A 15,700-nucleotide genomic window follows, 5' to 3' on the forward strand; every position below is an offset into this window, starting at 1 on the left:
TGTCTCATGGGATTGTTGTGGACGAAGCCGCCCGGAGACTGTCACGCCTTCTATTGAACCAATGTTGTGTCAGTCAGCTGTACTGTATGTTCTGGTCTTCTTCAGCAATCAGGCAATCTGCGAAACTGGGGGCACTTTAAATATCAATATTTTAACAATTAGAGATTGCGTTAAAAACACGAGCAACTTAAACATGAATGTGATCAGTCTAATCACGAGAAACTTCAGGTTCATGGAAACGATGGATGCTGTAGAGTCAGAAAATGTTTGAATGGATAGTTTAAGAAGTACAACATCTCACACACACACACACACACACACACACACACACACCTCTTCATTGCTTGATGGAGAAGAATCATCGTTTCTAGTTGAGAATCGTCCTCTTTCTCCATCAGGCAGACAATTTGATCGATTAAATGATTAAATTCTGCTGTAATATGTTATCGTTGCTATAGTAACAGTGACACGGTAACACACAGTAATAGAGTCAGATGTAAAGAGGCTGTAACTTTTACGACATCTTCAGGACAGAGGAGTTTACGCTTCATTGCGGTTTCTCATTAACAGGATAAGCTGCAATATTTTTTTAGCTTAATAACTATGAGAGAGAGAAAGCGAGGCTGGTGAGCAAAGGTACGTCTGAAGCTGGCATCGATTCACAGACATCCACAACGTTAAACGGATAAAAATGTATGAATATACAACAAGGAATTAAACACGTCAGGACATGCCGTTATCGGAAACAAATAGTCTGAAATATTGGTCTGTTTGGATAGACACAGCACTTAAAACAAATGATACTCGAAATCAATCAACTCAATAAAGCACAAAAGCATGTGACTAATATATTTACAGACTAGTTTCAAGTGTCGCTGTTCCTGCTGCCCTGCAGCCCTGCAGCTGAGATCAGAGAGCAGGGTCTCAAGGAGGAATCAGGGTCTACCGTGTTAACGCTAATGCTGACGCCAGCGTGGGCAAAGCAGTAGCACCACCAGTCCCATCAGCACCATCATCATCATCAGGACAAAGAGGAAGGACCAGGACTCCTTGACAGAGGAAGCGGATGGGACAGGTCGGCTCTGGAGGTACTGGTCCACAGAGTCGCCGAGGGTGTACTTCTTTGGGGAGAAGCCCAGCTCCTGACGTGCCTTCTCGATCCTGAAGGTGTGGCTCACAGCGATGTTTCTCACCTGCATGACACAGGAGGCAAAAGTCTTAGCAAAGCTGCTATTATAGCGATGTATCCATATTTCTAACACTGGAGCATTGGGCCAAAATGTAGCTCTGGTAGTTTACAAATGTTTTGTAGAATCCAATCAAAACCAATGCAGCATCAGATAAACAAGAAGTCTCAGAAACGGACAAACCTCAAACACTTTGAACTGAAGTATGAAAACGTCATATGTAACAACACGGTTCCTATACGTCCCGTATGTATACAACACGGTTACTATACGTCCTGTATGTATACAACACGGTTCCTATACATCCTGTATGTATACAACACGGTTCCTATACATCCTGTTTGTATACAACACGGTTCCTATACATCCTGTATGTATACAACACGGTTCCTTTACGTCCTGTATGTATACAACACGGTTCCTATACATCCTGTATGTATACGTAACCAAAGACTTCACTCAACATTCAGAAGAAATTCCACAAACAAAACAGACAGTCTGTGCTGGATCAAGTGCTATTCTTAACCCTGCTGAATAATCCACATGGAAGCTGTTTTGTTAACTAAAGACAGTGATTAATGAGATAATTACATCTAAGCTTTTACATGCAGTATTTTAGACTCCTGTGAGATTTATTTCAGCTCTGGACATGTTTTCATCATGATTTCCTTCTTTGGTTTGAATTTTCTATTCCGGATTTTTTTTTCTTGGTTTAAATGGAAGTGTTTGGGTTTAAAGGTGGAGGATTAGACTCTGTATAAAAATTCCCTCTCTTACTGCCTTCTCCGAAAATCAGGGGCATGAGCTACATTTAACCTGGGCGCACTGGGTGCCGAGAGCAAGACCGGATCGAAATTCTGCACAAATCGCATTCGTTAACGGCTCTGCTGAACTCCTTTCACGTACTGGCATTTCTTTTCTATTAAGCGCTGGTGTTGTGGCCTGGCACAGGATGACGCCCCCTGCTCCTCTTTCCTCTTACTACAGAGTATTGGGTATCTGCAAGGAAACTCTCCATCCATCACGGACCGAAAGACGTTTTATATTCCACTGGCTCTTAATCAAGCCCTTTTAAAAACTTGTATTGCTTCATTATTTTCTTACATACAGTATCTTATCATATGTAATCATTTCTTTATCATTTACATATCATTTTATGTTTTAAACCAATTCATAAAGTTTCAAACTTTGTATTCAGAGTTTCAAACTGAATACAGAAGGAAACCATTGAAGCCTCACACACACTGTATTTTACTCTGGAAAGATTTTGCACAGAATTTTAATTTTTCATCAACTAATGATAAAGTTTCTGACAAAAAAGAATCCAAATGCACGAGACAACTAATAAATGCTTCCTGACTGATGCTGATACTCAAACCTTGAGTATCTACTGAACTCAATACATTTCTCTAAAACCTACTGAGCGTTAAATCGATTTTCCGTCAAAAATGGAATAAATGAAAAAAATTAGAGCCCACATCAGATCACAGATATCTCTGGCCAAACATTTCTCATAAAGCATCAATTAGCGATAAGTCGTGAAAGTCAGAATGTTTTGTAAAAAAAATTCAAATATTAATTTCTATTACACTGTTACACAAATTAGTCTCTCTTTTTTTGGGTTTGAAATAAGTAACATTCACAGCAGAAGACGTCCTGGAGGCTGATCTGAGCCGAGTGTCCGGACGGATGGAGCCAGGTTAAATAAAGCGCTGCTGCATCGCTCTTTTTAGATAGAGATGAAGTAAGAACTAAATCCCAACCGCACCATTAATGTCAGTCGAATAACATGAAGTGAAAATCGAGCATTTAAGAAACTTTTAATCAAAACCTTTTGAATATTTTGCATCTGAAGATCAGGTGTATTATAAATACTGATCTGTAGAGTGGACTTTTCCTTTCCGAACTGTAAGGATTTCTGACTTCAAGTTAAAAATGTAAATAACACTCCTTCGATTATTTATTACTGCTCTTTGGGCTAAAACGCGTCTGTCGCCTTTTACTCCTGTTGAAACTCAACGAGCTGCCAAGGAGCCTGAGCTCATGATTAATTCACACAGCCGAGCCATCGACCGAATCGCTCCGAGCTTCAGCGCCTCCTTCTCACGTTTCAGGCTGAGAGTCAAGTGAGAGCCCGAGTCAGTGAGCACCGTGATGCGCATCTGGACGTCATTCCCTGATGGTTTAAACGACACTGACACTCAAAATAAAAACTGCAGAGAGATCGTTCGTTTTCACCGAGATCTACGACGCCCCGTGTCATGAGTGACAGGTGATTAGATGTGGGCGTGTCCACGACAGTGAAATGATAGAATGGAATAGTTAGTATATAGTAGTAATAGTTCGAATAGTTAGTTAGAATAGTTTAGAACAGTTGAACATGAATATTCAGCGACTACCAACGATACGATGCACGTAAGCACTGCTGAATTTTACACACAAACACCAACATTTCCCTCAGGATCAATATGACAACTTCACAAGTTATTATATTCTGTATATCACTGTGTTTGTGCCGAAGGCACTCAGTCCTCAGATCAGTGAGATCACTGTTAAAAGGTATTAAAGGAAGAAACTCATCAGGACACAAAGAGAATAATAATTACAGCAGAGTCAATTCAAGCGCTCCTGAGCAGTTAACTAGCTAACTAACTAACTAACTAGCTAACTAAATAACTAACTAACTAACTAATTGACTGACTCTCACAGCTGGTGAATGAACTCTTAAAGCTCTCCTAGTAAGGATTGTTGCATCTGATGTCGTTTTACCGACTTTAAGAAAATCATACGAGAAAAACTGAAGGATGACTGGAGAGGAAAAGAGGGCTGAGAAATAAAAAGAAAGGAGAAAGGGAATTATTTTGTTGTAATTACTGAATAATAATTGAGGAGGTGTAAGGAGCTGCTCTGATAACAATTACATACCAAATATAAAATATCTATATAAAACTGTATATTTACATTTAAATCACCATGGAAACATAAATATTCATATATAATGTTAAAAGTTTTTTTTTTAATGCCTTTTTTTCTTTTTTTATACCTCGTTTCTGGTCAGGAGCAGAGGAATCTCCATCACAGGTCTCAGGGCCAAGTGTAAATGCTCCATCAAGAAAGCTGCACAGAGTCACGCCGTAATGTCACGTCAAATCGACTCCAAATACGATGATGATGATGACATGATCAAAATGAAACACATTAAAGTTCACGTCCTACCTGCCGAGTAGACGAGTGAAACCGGGAGACGGATCAGAGGACGAGTGTAGCCCAGTCTCTCAAACTGTTTAAGAAGGAGGAGAAACACTGAGTCTTAAACACAGATCAGGGTTTAACGTAGCAGCTCAGAGACCCAGAGATACAGCTGCACATCACAGGCTTATATTTACACGATCCTTCTGATATGGTGTCGTTTCTATAGCAACAGTGAGCACTTCATGAAAACTATGTAACCGTCTGTAACCGTTGACACAAAAACGTATGTAACATATACGGAAGGAGTCTCCAGTGTCAGTGCATTGGAACAGACAAAGGGTAAAACTGGAACTTGAACTTTTCCAACAATCTTAATAAATGTTAATAAATAAATAAATAAATAAATAGATAGATAGATAGATAGATAGATAGATAGATAGATAGATAGATAGATAGATAGATAGATAGATAGATAAACTGTAGTCATTGGAAGGAATAAACATCTACAGTAAACAGAATCCTGGGTTATGTGGTTTGAGGTTACACACTTTAACACTGAACCCTGTCTCTTTATCATCCCACCTTGATTCACACTGAACATTAATAACACTTAACATTCCTAAACACCGGATTCCTCTAATTTGCATAATTACATATCACCAACTCTGATTGGATAAATCCAGCGTGCGCCCGCTTTACATAACGACTCGTCTCACGCTTTCACATCAGTGAGGAAAAAAACGTCACCACGTAAATTCACTAGATTACGATTGGGTGTCTGTTGCTAAGCAACGAGCCGTAACATTGTAGCAGCGCATCGTTTCGCGCTGCAAACGTTCAGCACTGTGATGTGAAGTTAGTTTCATGACCCCGGGAAATAAGCCGTGATTCTAAATTAGACGTGTGAAACATTCTCCTATCCAGGAGTAAAAGAGTGATCGGATTCATAGTTTGATTGGACGAGAGTGTTGATATTTAACGTAACAACTCTGATACATGTCACTGTGTATCACACGATTATTACACTTACTACATTGTGTTACCATGACAACACGCAACACTATACATACATAAATACGTTCAGTACATACTGGATAAACACTGTGCATGAAGGGCTCTGTGACTCACCAATGGCGTCATCCAGTCGAAGACGTTAACAGACTCCCCATCGTTGATGAAGTAGGCCTGTCCATTCTGAAAGTAAGACATGACACCGTCACCGCACCGACTCTCACATCACTGGTTACGGCAGGCTTCGTGATGTGATGTAACAGAGTGTGACAGCCTAGTGTGGGATGTGGTGGCTAAGTGGTTAGTGTTGGAGTAACGATTGGAACTATAAATAATAATATTTGTCCTACAGACTCCACACTATGGTAATGGAGTCTGCGCTTAAATGCTGTACATGTATATGAGGACTAGTTAGTGTCTGATGCTTAAATGTAATGAAAATATAAAGATCTTGGTATGATTCTGTTTTCTTTTTGGAGAAGAATATATATATATATATATATATAGAGAGAGAGAGAGAGCTGTGATGATGAGTATGAGAGAGCTGTGCTTACTGCCACGCAGCCTCTCGCAGACGTCAGACCTTCAGCTGCCAGGACATGAGCCATGACCAGATTATCCACATGCACCCAGTTCATCCTCGCCCTAGGATCACCAAACGTGAAACTGAACAACCTGCGCTCCACATTCACCTACAGGAGAGAGAGAGAGAGAGAGAGAGAGAGAGAGAGAGAGAGAGAGAGAGAGAGAGAGAGAGAGAGAGAGAGAGAGAGAGAGAGAGAGAGAGAGAGAGAGAGAGAGAGAGAGAGAGAGAGAGAGTGAGACAGAGAGTGAGACAGAGAGACAGAGTTAGAGAGCGGGAGAGAGAGAGAGAGAGAGAGGGAGAGAGCGGGAGAGAGAGAGAGGGAGATATATAATATAATAAGGAAATGAAAGGTAGACACAACCCACAGAGACTAGTATACTACAGGGTTTGTGTAGGTCACTGTGTTGGTCATCATGTACTGTAGGTCTTTGTGTACGTCATTGTGCAGGTCATTGTGTAGGTTGTTGTGTAGGTTATTGTGTAGGTTATTGTGTAGGTTATTGTGTAGGTTGTTGTGTAGGTTATTGTGTAGGTTATTGTGTAGGTTGTTGTGTAGGTCATTGTGTAGGTTATTGTGTAGGTTATTGTGTAGGTCGTTGTGTAGGTTGTTGTGTAGGTCATTGTGTAGGTTATTGTGTAGGTTATTGTGTAGGTTGTTGTGTAGGTCATTGTGTAGGTTATTGTGTAGGTTATTGTGTAGGTTATTGTGTAGGTTATTGTGTAGGTTATTGTGTAGGTCGTTGTGTAGGTTGTTGTAAATGCAGATAATAATTAGTGAGGTGTGACTGATTCGTGACTCTGTGACTTTTACATCAACACACTGAAACTTCAACAAACATCACACAAATATATGAAACCACCCTGTAGAACATTGTACATGTATCTGCCATATGTGTGTGTGTGTGTGTGTGTGTGTGTGTGTGTGTGTGTGTGTGTGTGTGTGTGTGTGTGTGTGTGAGGAAACAGGACTGTAACCGGAGCTGCTCACTGAGTCCATTAATATTGTACAGCTTTGGGTACATCAGAGTGAGCGAAGACTAAAAAAAGGCAACACAGAGAGCGAGCGAGAGACAGAGAGACAGAGAGAGAGAGAGAGAGAGAGAGAGAGAGAGAGAGAGACTAAGACAGACAGACAGACAGACAGACAGACAGACAGACAATGGGTAAACAATGGGAAAGTGAGACAAAGAGAGAGAATATTACCATCACACGATGTAGGTGTCTCCTCTCCTCCGGACCATAGATACCAGACGGGCGTAACACACACGTCTGAAGCAGACCACCACCTTATACACACACACACACACACAAAAACGTGTATGTGAAAGTTACAGACACTCCAGTGTCAGGTTGACAGACTTCTTGGCCTTATTACAAAGATCTAATTTTAAACAGATGTCATCAGGTCCACTAGGTTTGGTTGCACATGATACTTTACCATAACACACACTCGCACACACACACACACACACACACACACACACAGAGAGAGAGAGAGAGAGAGAGAGAGAGAGAGAGAGAGAGAGAGAAGATAGCTTTTTTCCCTCAGTGCTAGAATCAGAGAGCAGGATCTGTACCTTGTAACGGCCTTCTGTTAGCTTTGAGGACCAGGCATTCGGCCATAGCTTTGGTTCTGGAGTAATGGTCTATGTGCTGAAAACCACAAAACACACACAAATGAAAATATACATCTTTAAAGTATCAGAAGAAGAAGAAGAAGAAGAAGAAGAAGAAGAAGGAGGAGGAGGAGGAGGAAAAGGAGAAAGAGGAGATGAAGAAGAAGAAGTAGAAGAAGAAGAAGAAGAAGAAGAAGAAGACGACGGCGAAGAAGAAGTAGAAGAAGATTAAGTAAAAGGATGATGAGGAGAAATAGGAGATTAAGAAGAAGAAATAGGATGGAGGAGGAGAAGCTGATGAAGGTGGCAGAGGAGATGAAAAAGAACTAGAAGAAGGTAGAAGAGAAGAAGAAGAAGGAACAAAGTTTTACAGAAGTTTCTTAAGCTTTGTTCAGTCTCACACTGAGGTCCTGACTCTGAAAATCATTCATTTCTTTCTAATAAAAAATTTAAAAGGTTTTTATTTCCTTTCAGGCGCACAAAATATTTAGTGTCTGCAGATTTTTGTCCATATTTGATTATAGTCACATCATATAAACTCACTCCAGCTCAACATCACATGGCCTTTCTCACAGATGCTTCTGATTTGTTGTGACTTTTATGTTGTTGATGTTTGATTAGTCTGTAGTTAAAGTGACAAGTCCCTCTGACATTCAGGTGAAAATCACATGGTGAGAGTCGATACGTCTCACGGTGCGGTTATGAGCGGTGATGACATGCGGTAAAGCCGTGCGGTTAATGTGACCGATCCGGGGTTCATTACTTACTCATTTACATGTGGGTTGATGAGACAGGAGCAGCTTGTGTAGCAGACACACACACACTCACACGCGACAGGTGTCAGGTTCACTCAGTTCACATAAACCACTCTCTCTTACCTTATCCAGAGGCACGCATGGTACGGAGTCCTCGTCCCCGTCCTCGATTGGTTTCCCAGCAAACACCACGTTCACCGTGCTGGTGTACACCAGTCTGGAGACGCCACGCTCACAACACACTGCAACACACACAATGATTGTGTCATTACACCACACAAGGAGCTAAAGACAACTGACTACTGATCCATTTTTACTACACTGATGTTCCAGTCCACTGGTGGAATTAATATTAATATTAATATTAATATTAATATTAATGGACTTAATGGACTTATTTTCCATCAGTGTAAATAAACATCTGACGTTGTGTCTGTGAGTCTGATCTAAACTGAGACAGGACTCCCTGCAGGATCCAGCAGGATTACTCTGTGTTTGTCCCTCTAATGATGATCTTACACTGAATTTTAGTGTTGAAGATAAATCTGAGCTGCTTTTTAGATGAAACAAACACTTGGAGCATCTCAGAGAGAAGAAATCGGTTTGATATCAACATTTACGCTGAAGATACAAACATTTGTGTGGAAAAAAACGAACTTTTCTGTGAATATATCACCTCAGAAACAGAAATACCGATGAAACACTACAAATTCTTAAAGTCCTGAGTGTCTTCTTTCATATGAGCTTCATATCAACTCCACTGTGGAGTGAGACATGATAAAGATATTTAATGATCAACATGAACACAATAAAACAGGAGCTAACTCCATCTTTTGATCTCTGGGGAAAAGAGTTAAGATTTGTAGCTAGCATAATAATATTTCTAGCCATACAAATTAGCTGAAGGCTAATTGCGAATAGCTATGATACAAAATGCTTCACTAAATATACTTGAGTATATTTTTATATTATTATATTAGTAGTATATTATTTTATTTATAAAGTTGTTTTGAACTGAAGTTAGTGTTTAACGCTAAAGAAATATGATGACGTGAGGAAGTTTAGTGAGTAGAAAGTACAGAAAACTGATCGAATGCTTTAGGTAATAGCATTAAAAAACTTAACAATTAATTCTTTTAAGAGCAAGACACAACCTTAACCTTAACCTTATCATAATCCATATAAAACATATTATAATGTATTATATATACTAACTGAGCAGCTAAGCTACTGAAAGGAAAGAAGACAAGCTTACCATTGATGACGTTGTTGGTGCCACCAACGTTGACGGACTCCACCTGCTCTTTCCTGAGCTAAAGGATGAGAAATAGTAAATAATAATTTCTGGATGATTAACTCAGTGCTATTGAAAAAGCAGTTTTGTTGTATGCTAGCTATACAGTTAGCAATTTTAGACCAGCGTAGTTAGGTTGGAGAAAGCACACCGCTTTCTACAGGGTACAGGGAATCTACAGGGTACAGGGAATCTACAGGGTACAGGGTATGTATAGGATGCAGGGTATCTAAAGCATGCAGGGTATCTAAAGAGTGCAAGGTATCTACAGGGTACAAGATGTCTACAGGGTACAAGATGTCTACGGGGTACAGGGTCTCTACAAGATACAGGGTGTCTACAGGGTACAGGGTATCTAAAGTGTGCAGGGTATCTACAGGGTACAGAATATCTACAGGGTACAGGGTGTCTACAGGGTACAAGATGTCTACGGAGTACAGGGTATCTACAAAATACAGGGTATCTACAAGATACAGGGTGTCTACAGGGTGCAGGGTATCTACAGGGTACAGGGTGTCTACAGGGTACAAGATGTCTATGGGGTGCAGGGTATCTACAGGGTACAGGGTGTCTACAGGGTACAAGATGTCTATGGGGTACAGGGTATATACAAGATACAGGGTGTCTACAGGGTACAGGGTATCTACAGGGTGCAGGGTATCTACAGGGTACAAAATATCTACAGGATACAGGGTGTCTACAGGGTACAAGATGTCTATGGGGTACAACATGTCTACTGGGTACAGGGTCTCTACAAGATACAGGGTGTCTACAGGGTACAGGGTATCTAACGGGTGCAGGGTATCTACAGGGTACAGAATATCTACAGGGTACAGGGTGTCTACAGGGTACAAGATGTCTACGGGGTACAGGGTATCTACAAAATACAGGGTATCTACAGGGTGCAGGGTATCTACAGGGTACAGGGTGTCTACAGGGTACAAGATGTCTACGGGGTACAGGGTATCTACAAAATACAGGGTGTCTACAGGGTACAGGGTATCCACAGGGTACAGGGTGTCTACAGGGTACAGGGTGTCTACAGGGTACAAGATGTCTATGGGGTACAGGGTATCTACAAAATACAGGGTATCTACAAGATACAGGGTGTCTACAGGGTGTAGGGTATCCACAGGGTACAGGGTGTCTACAGGGTACAAGATGTCTACGGGGTACAGGGTATCTACAAGATACAGGGTGTCTTCAGGGTGCAGGGTATCTACAGGGTACAGGGTGTCTACAGGGTACAAGATGTCTATGGGGTACAGGGTATTTACAGGGTACAGGGTATCTACAGGGTACAGGGTATCTACAGGGTTCCCCAAATGTTTTCAGACTTATATATTATATTATTAATAATATGTTATATTATATATCATATTTCCCACATGGCCTTTAAGAATGACAAAGAAGAACTTAACAAACTCTTTCTCATAGATCAGGAAAAGGATCATGAGTCAGGAAGCTGCCAAAGGGTTACGAAGGACTAACGGGAAACACAGCTGCCAAACTGGGAGTTGAAGCTGGGAGAGACGAGAAATAGCCATTTTCCTGATGGATTACGATTTGCTAAGCAGCAAGTGTAGATGGTGTGTTTTGGTGTGTGGTGGTGTGTGGAAACTTGCTTGATTTGCCTTTTTAACCAATGAAATATGACTTGGTTGATAATCAGTCACTCCAGGATTTCACTGAGTTTCACAGGATTCTTATGTATTCTTATCATAAAATACATATGTAATGACTTTCTCTGAGAACTGTACTCATGTTCCACACACATAAATGGAAGAAGCTTTGGCTGAACACAGAGCCCTGACTCTGACTTGACCCCACTATACACCATTGGGATGAACTTAAATTGGCGTCTCCTCAACATCCCAACATCACAGTCTGATCTCACTGATGCTCTTGAAGCTGAATGAACACAAATGCACACAGCCACTATCCAACATCTAGTTGAAATCCTTCACAGAAGAGACGATAATAGTAGGGCTTATTATTATAACAGGAAACACAGGGAATAATTCGGGAATGAGTCGTTCAACATATGAGCATATATGGGTATTATGGTCTGAGGTGCACATATTTTTTGGGTACTTTATTTCATGCTCCCAATTCGTGCCTCACCTTGTAGGTGTGAAAAATGCTGAGCTGAAAATAATATCAGGTCTGTGCTGCTACTACAGTGGGCCATTTCCATTGAGTCAAAGGAGAAGAGAGAGGGGGGCTACTTTTTGCACCACAACAGATGGACTGCAGTGTGATTAAATAACTCTACACCTACAATGGAAGTAGTAACATATTTGATTATGGTATATGACGTTGAGTACAAACCTGCTCTGGTCCTGACATGCCATAGGATGCAGTGTGAAATATACAGTCCACTCCGGCACACACCTTATACAGGGTGTCATAATCACGCACGTCTCCCTACACACAACACACACAACATACAAACACACACACACACACATACACAACCTGTTAGTTCAAGCATGTTATGTGTGTATTATCCAAAACATCTAATGCTTGCTTTAGTCTCACTAGGATTATCAGATAGCTCATCTCTGAGTACTGTTCGCCAATAATCTACCACACCTGTATACTGTAATGATTTATAATCCCAATATCACACACTCGTCACCTAAAACACACAGACTCTATTTTGCATCTCGAGGTTCCTTGTCTTGCCGCCGTACCTCAGGGATCTTGTTCATAGTGATCTAAACAATTTAAATCTACATCAAGCTTTTCATAAAGCTGCATTATGGTCATATGTATTGTTCTTAAAGTGCTCATTTTGAACACTACAACTCCAATAAGAACTGCTTCGAGTGCCTTTTGTGTGTGTGTTAACTGTTTTTCTTGTGACACCTGAGTGCGTCAGAACTGGGGTCATTAAGCTATAGTCCTGAAACCTGAGGCTGCGGTCTTGCCCTGCTCTGCACCTGGCACTGAGCTGCTTCTGTTTCACCCAGCTAACCTGCACTGTTAACATCCCCCCTTCATCAGTCCAGGGCTTGATACCACATCATCAGCACTGATCATCAGAGCCACATATTAAAAGTATTTATCATATCACATGTGTTAAAGTATCAGCTCTTCCTCTATTACCAACATTTTTGGTAAAGACATTTGAGTGTCAAATTTAAAGACAGAAATGATACGAATAAGACAACAAATCTAGTCTGGTTCTCAGATTTAACAGGAGGGTTGCCAAGCAAGTGATGGGTTATACTGCTTCAGGAGATCAGCTTTAGGAGATTTTTGTAAGGCAGCCATTGTAGCTGGAATAAGACTGGATCAGTGACCTCTGGCTTTTTCTTGCTTTGTTCTTAATTTGCTGATTAGATGATATCATTAAATCCACACTAAATGAATGAGCTAGTTTTTCATCATCATGCGCAGTTAGCATATTTCTGCTTCTGCCCTTGTCTCCCAGACGATTATAAACATGAAATCAGCAACCTTGTTGATCTCAGACTTACTTCCTCACACATTTTTTTTTGTTTGGATCAGAACTTATGAGAAAGACAATATATTTATCTAAGCTTTTTGACTTTGACAAAGTCTGTCTACTTTACCTAGTTTTGTGTCATCGGCATACAGAAAGAAAAGCAACATTATGTTTACTAGTTGCAAGGCCAAGGCACTGGACATCAACCTCAGAAAAATAGTGGGCCTAAAACTGAATCCTGTGGGACACCACATTTCCAAAATTTCATCTCTGAAGAATTTTCTTTAAACAAACTCTATCATGGTCTTTCAAATAAGATCTAAGTCAGAGTATGTGTATTTAAATGAGTAATGTTTTCAGGTTTGTCTATTCAAATATTAAGTCATTACTGAATTCCAGTGGGGGGTCACGGTGGCTTAGTGGTTAGCTCGTTCGCCTCACACCTCCAGGGTTGGGCGTTCGATTCCCGCCTCCACCTTGTGTGTGTGGAGTTTGAATGTTCTCCCCGTGCCTCGGGGGTTTCCTCCGGGTACTCCGGTTTCCTCCCCCGGTCCAAAGACATGCATGGTAGGTTGATTGGCATCTCTAGAAAATTGTCCGTAGTGTGTGCCCTGCGATGGGTTGGCACTCCGTCCAGGGTGTATCCTGCCTTGATGCCCGATGACGCCTGAGATAGGCACAGGCTCCCCGTGACCCGAGATAGTTCGGATAAGTGGTAGAAAATGAATGAATGAATGAATGAATGAATTCCAGCGTTTCAGAAACCCAGAAAATCTACAAGCCCAATGATTGCAGTAGGCCAAGTTTGGTTATTTTTCCATACCATTGGGACACAACCTTCACCAAAATTTAAGATAAAAAAGTGAGTACTTGTCAGACTTACCTGCAGGAACACTGCTCCATCAGGAAGCTCCCATCGCGGCTGGTGCAGATCCAGCAGGATTACACTGATGCCCTCCCTGGCGAGAGCCTTGCCAAGTCTGAAGCCAAAGAAGCCAGCACCCCCAGTCACCAGCACCTTCTCGCCTCCTCCGCTCTTCAAGATTTGCTCCGTGCTCTCCAGTCTGACGGAAGGGCTGCAGTCAGGACTACTGTACAGAGCTTTAACGGCACCGTAGGCTCTGTTTCGGACTCCTGCATTGCCGGACATCCGGCCGGTGCGCTTATAACTCTGGGAGTGGCACCCGTTAAGGCTGGGCTCTAGCAGGCACCCGTGGGGAAGCTGCTCCACTTGACACAAGGACCCGTTCTCCTTCATAATGCACAGCCAGGTTTAGATGCCTCCTCTGTCCAGCCAGACTAGAGGGAGACCCAGGAACCCAGGGCAAGGAAAAATGAGAGTGTGTGAAACAGATCTGCTTCAGAGGGACTGAATGAATGCATAATTCACTTCACTGAGTAGCACTGGTGGAGCTGGACATTCCTTACATACTGGTCAGCCAGATAAGACCAGTGTCTTCACCTGCCTCTATAATAAATGTCTTAGCAATTTAATCTGCATCAGCATATAGCACAGATATAAGACACCATCATGTGATCTGCTCAAATACATCTGATACATGACCTACCAACAACACGGTCAATGGCTGAATATATTCACAATGAAACGAATGGATAAATAAAACATCCATCATCCTCTGGGGAAATTCTGTCTACAACACCAGAGATTAAAAAAATCGCACGGCTGCTAAAATGGTTTCAAAATATTGCCTGGAGATGCAATTCATTGTCTAGAAAAAGTTTATTATGAGCAGTAATATCAACTTTACACTGTTTAGTTGGTCACATTGATATTTTGACTACTGGGTGAATCCAAACAACACTCATTGAGTGTTTCCCTTTTCAGAAAGTGTTCGATGTAGAGCCCATAAGAGGAAGCTGAGAACCCATAGTTATTCTATTTGTTTTAGAAAATTAGGCATCCTCAAGTGATCTTTAAATGGTTAAGAGTCCTAGCTTTCAAAACCACTTCAGCATGAAACTTTTTCTAGGGGACACCAGATAACTAACAGTTCTACATGGAGTGCAAATAAATATGGGAGACAACTTTATAATACTAAGGTCACGAAAAAGTGAGAAAACAGTATAGTCCTCTAAACAAGAATTTATTGGAAAATCAATAGGATTATTAAAGGTATGAAAATACTTCACAAAGACAGAAGGTGTTCTGCAAGGAACTTTTAAGCGTTCCGAGACCATTGTATGGTGCTAGATTTAACATTTCTGTCCCTAAACACAGTTTGCTGAGGTTTTTCTGATAACATGGCAACATAAACTATATTTTATCCAATGTTACCAAAAAGTGTTTAGCAAGAAAAAGAAGCAGAAATAAAATAACTGGCACAAATCCAAAGAATAATTTGTTCCTACACGTGTAAACCTCAGACTTCTAAATGATACAATACTATTTTGATTCTCAAGGCAAAGATTTGATATTTAATGATAACACTGAATCTGCTACGATTCGCTTTATTCACGATTCACTGTACTGAATAATATTAGAGTTACACTCTTAAGAATAAAGGTTCTTTGTCTGGGTTCTGTGAAGAACCTTTAACATCCAAGGAATGTTTTCATTGCACAAAATGTCTTATAAAGTGTTTTT

The 15,700-nt window shown here is 40.9% G+C and overlaps 1 protein-coding gene across 1 annotated transcript; it reads right to left on the reverse strand.

The window, feature by feature from the left end:
* Nucleotides 1-956: 956 nt before the first annotated feature.
* sdr42e2 (short chain dehydrogenase/reductase family 42E, member 2) lies at nt 957-14,353 on the reverse strand. The gene is made up of 11 exons (XM_060897061.1): nt 13,979-14,353; nt 11,973-12,068; nt 9,603-9,660; nt 8,471-8,589; nt 7,554-7,629; nt 7,180-7,262; nt 5,945-6,082; nt 5,508-5,573; nt 4,404-4,467; nt 4,231-4,304; nt 957-1,193 (listed from the first exon to the last, which is right to left on the reverse strand). The coding sequence occupies exons 1-11, from the start codon at nt 14,351-14,353 to the stop codon at nt 957-959; spliced, it is 1,386 nt and encodes a 461-aa protein (XP_060753044.1).
* Nucleotides 14,354-15,700: the final 1,347 nt, after the last annotated feature.

The sequence above is a fragment of the Tachysurus vachellii genome, chromosome 21 (genome assembly GCF_030014155.1).
Source record: "Tachysurus vachellii isolate PV-2020 chromosome 21, HZAU_Pvac_v1, whole genome shotgun sequence".
NCBI classification, from domain to species: domain Eukaryota; kingdom Metazoa; phylum Chordata; class Actinopteri; order Siluriformes; family Bagridae; genus Tachysurus; species Tachysurus vachellii.

Excerpts from the sequence above, each read along its gene's own strand:
- sdr42e2 (XM_060897061.1), bottom strand. The coding sequence starts at position 14,353 with ATGAAGGAGAACGGGTCCTTGTGTCAAGTGGAGCAGCTTCCCCACGGG. Across the intron at positions 8,590-9,602 it reads CACCAACAACGTCATCAATG|TGTGTTGTGAGCGTGGCGTC; the intron begins GTAAGCTTGTCT and ends TGTGTGTTGCAG. Across the intron at positions 1,194-4,230 it reads TGCTCCTGACCAGAAACGAG|GTGAGAAACATCGCTGTGAG; the intron begins GTATAAAAAAAG and ends TGTGTCATGCAG.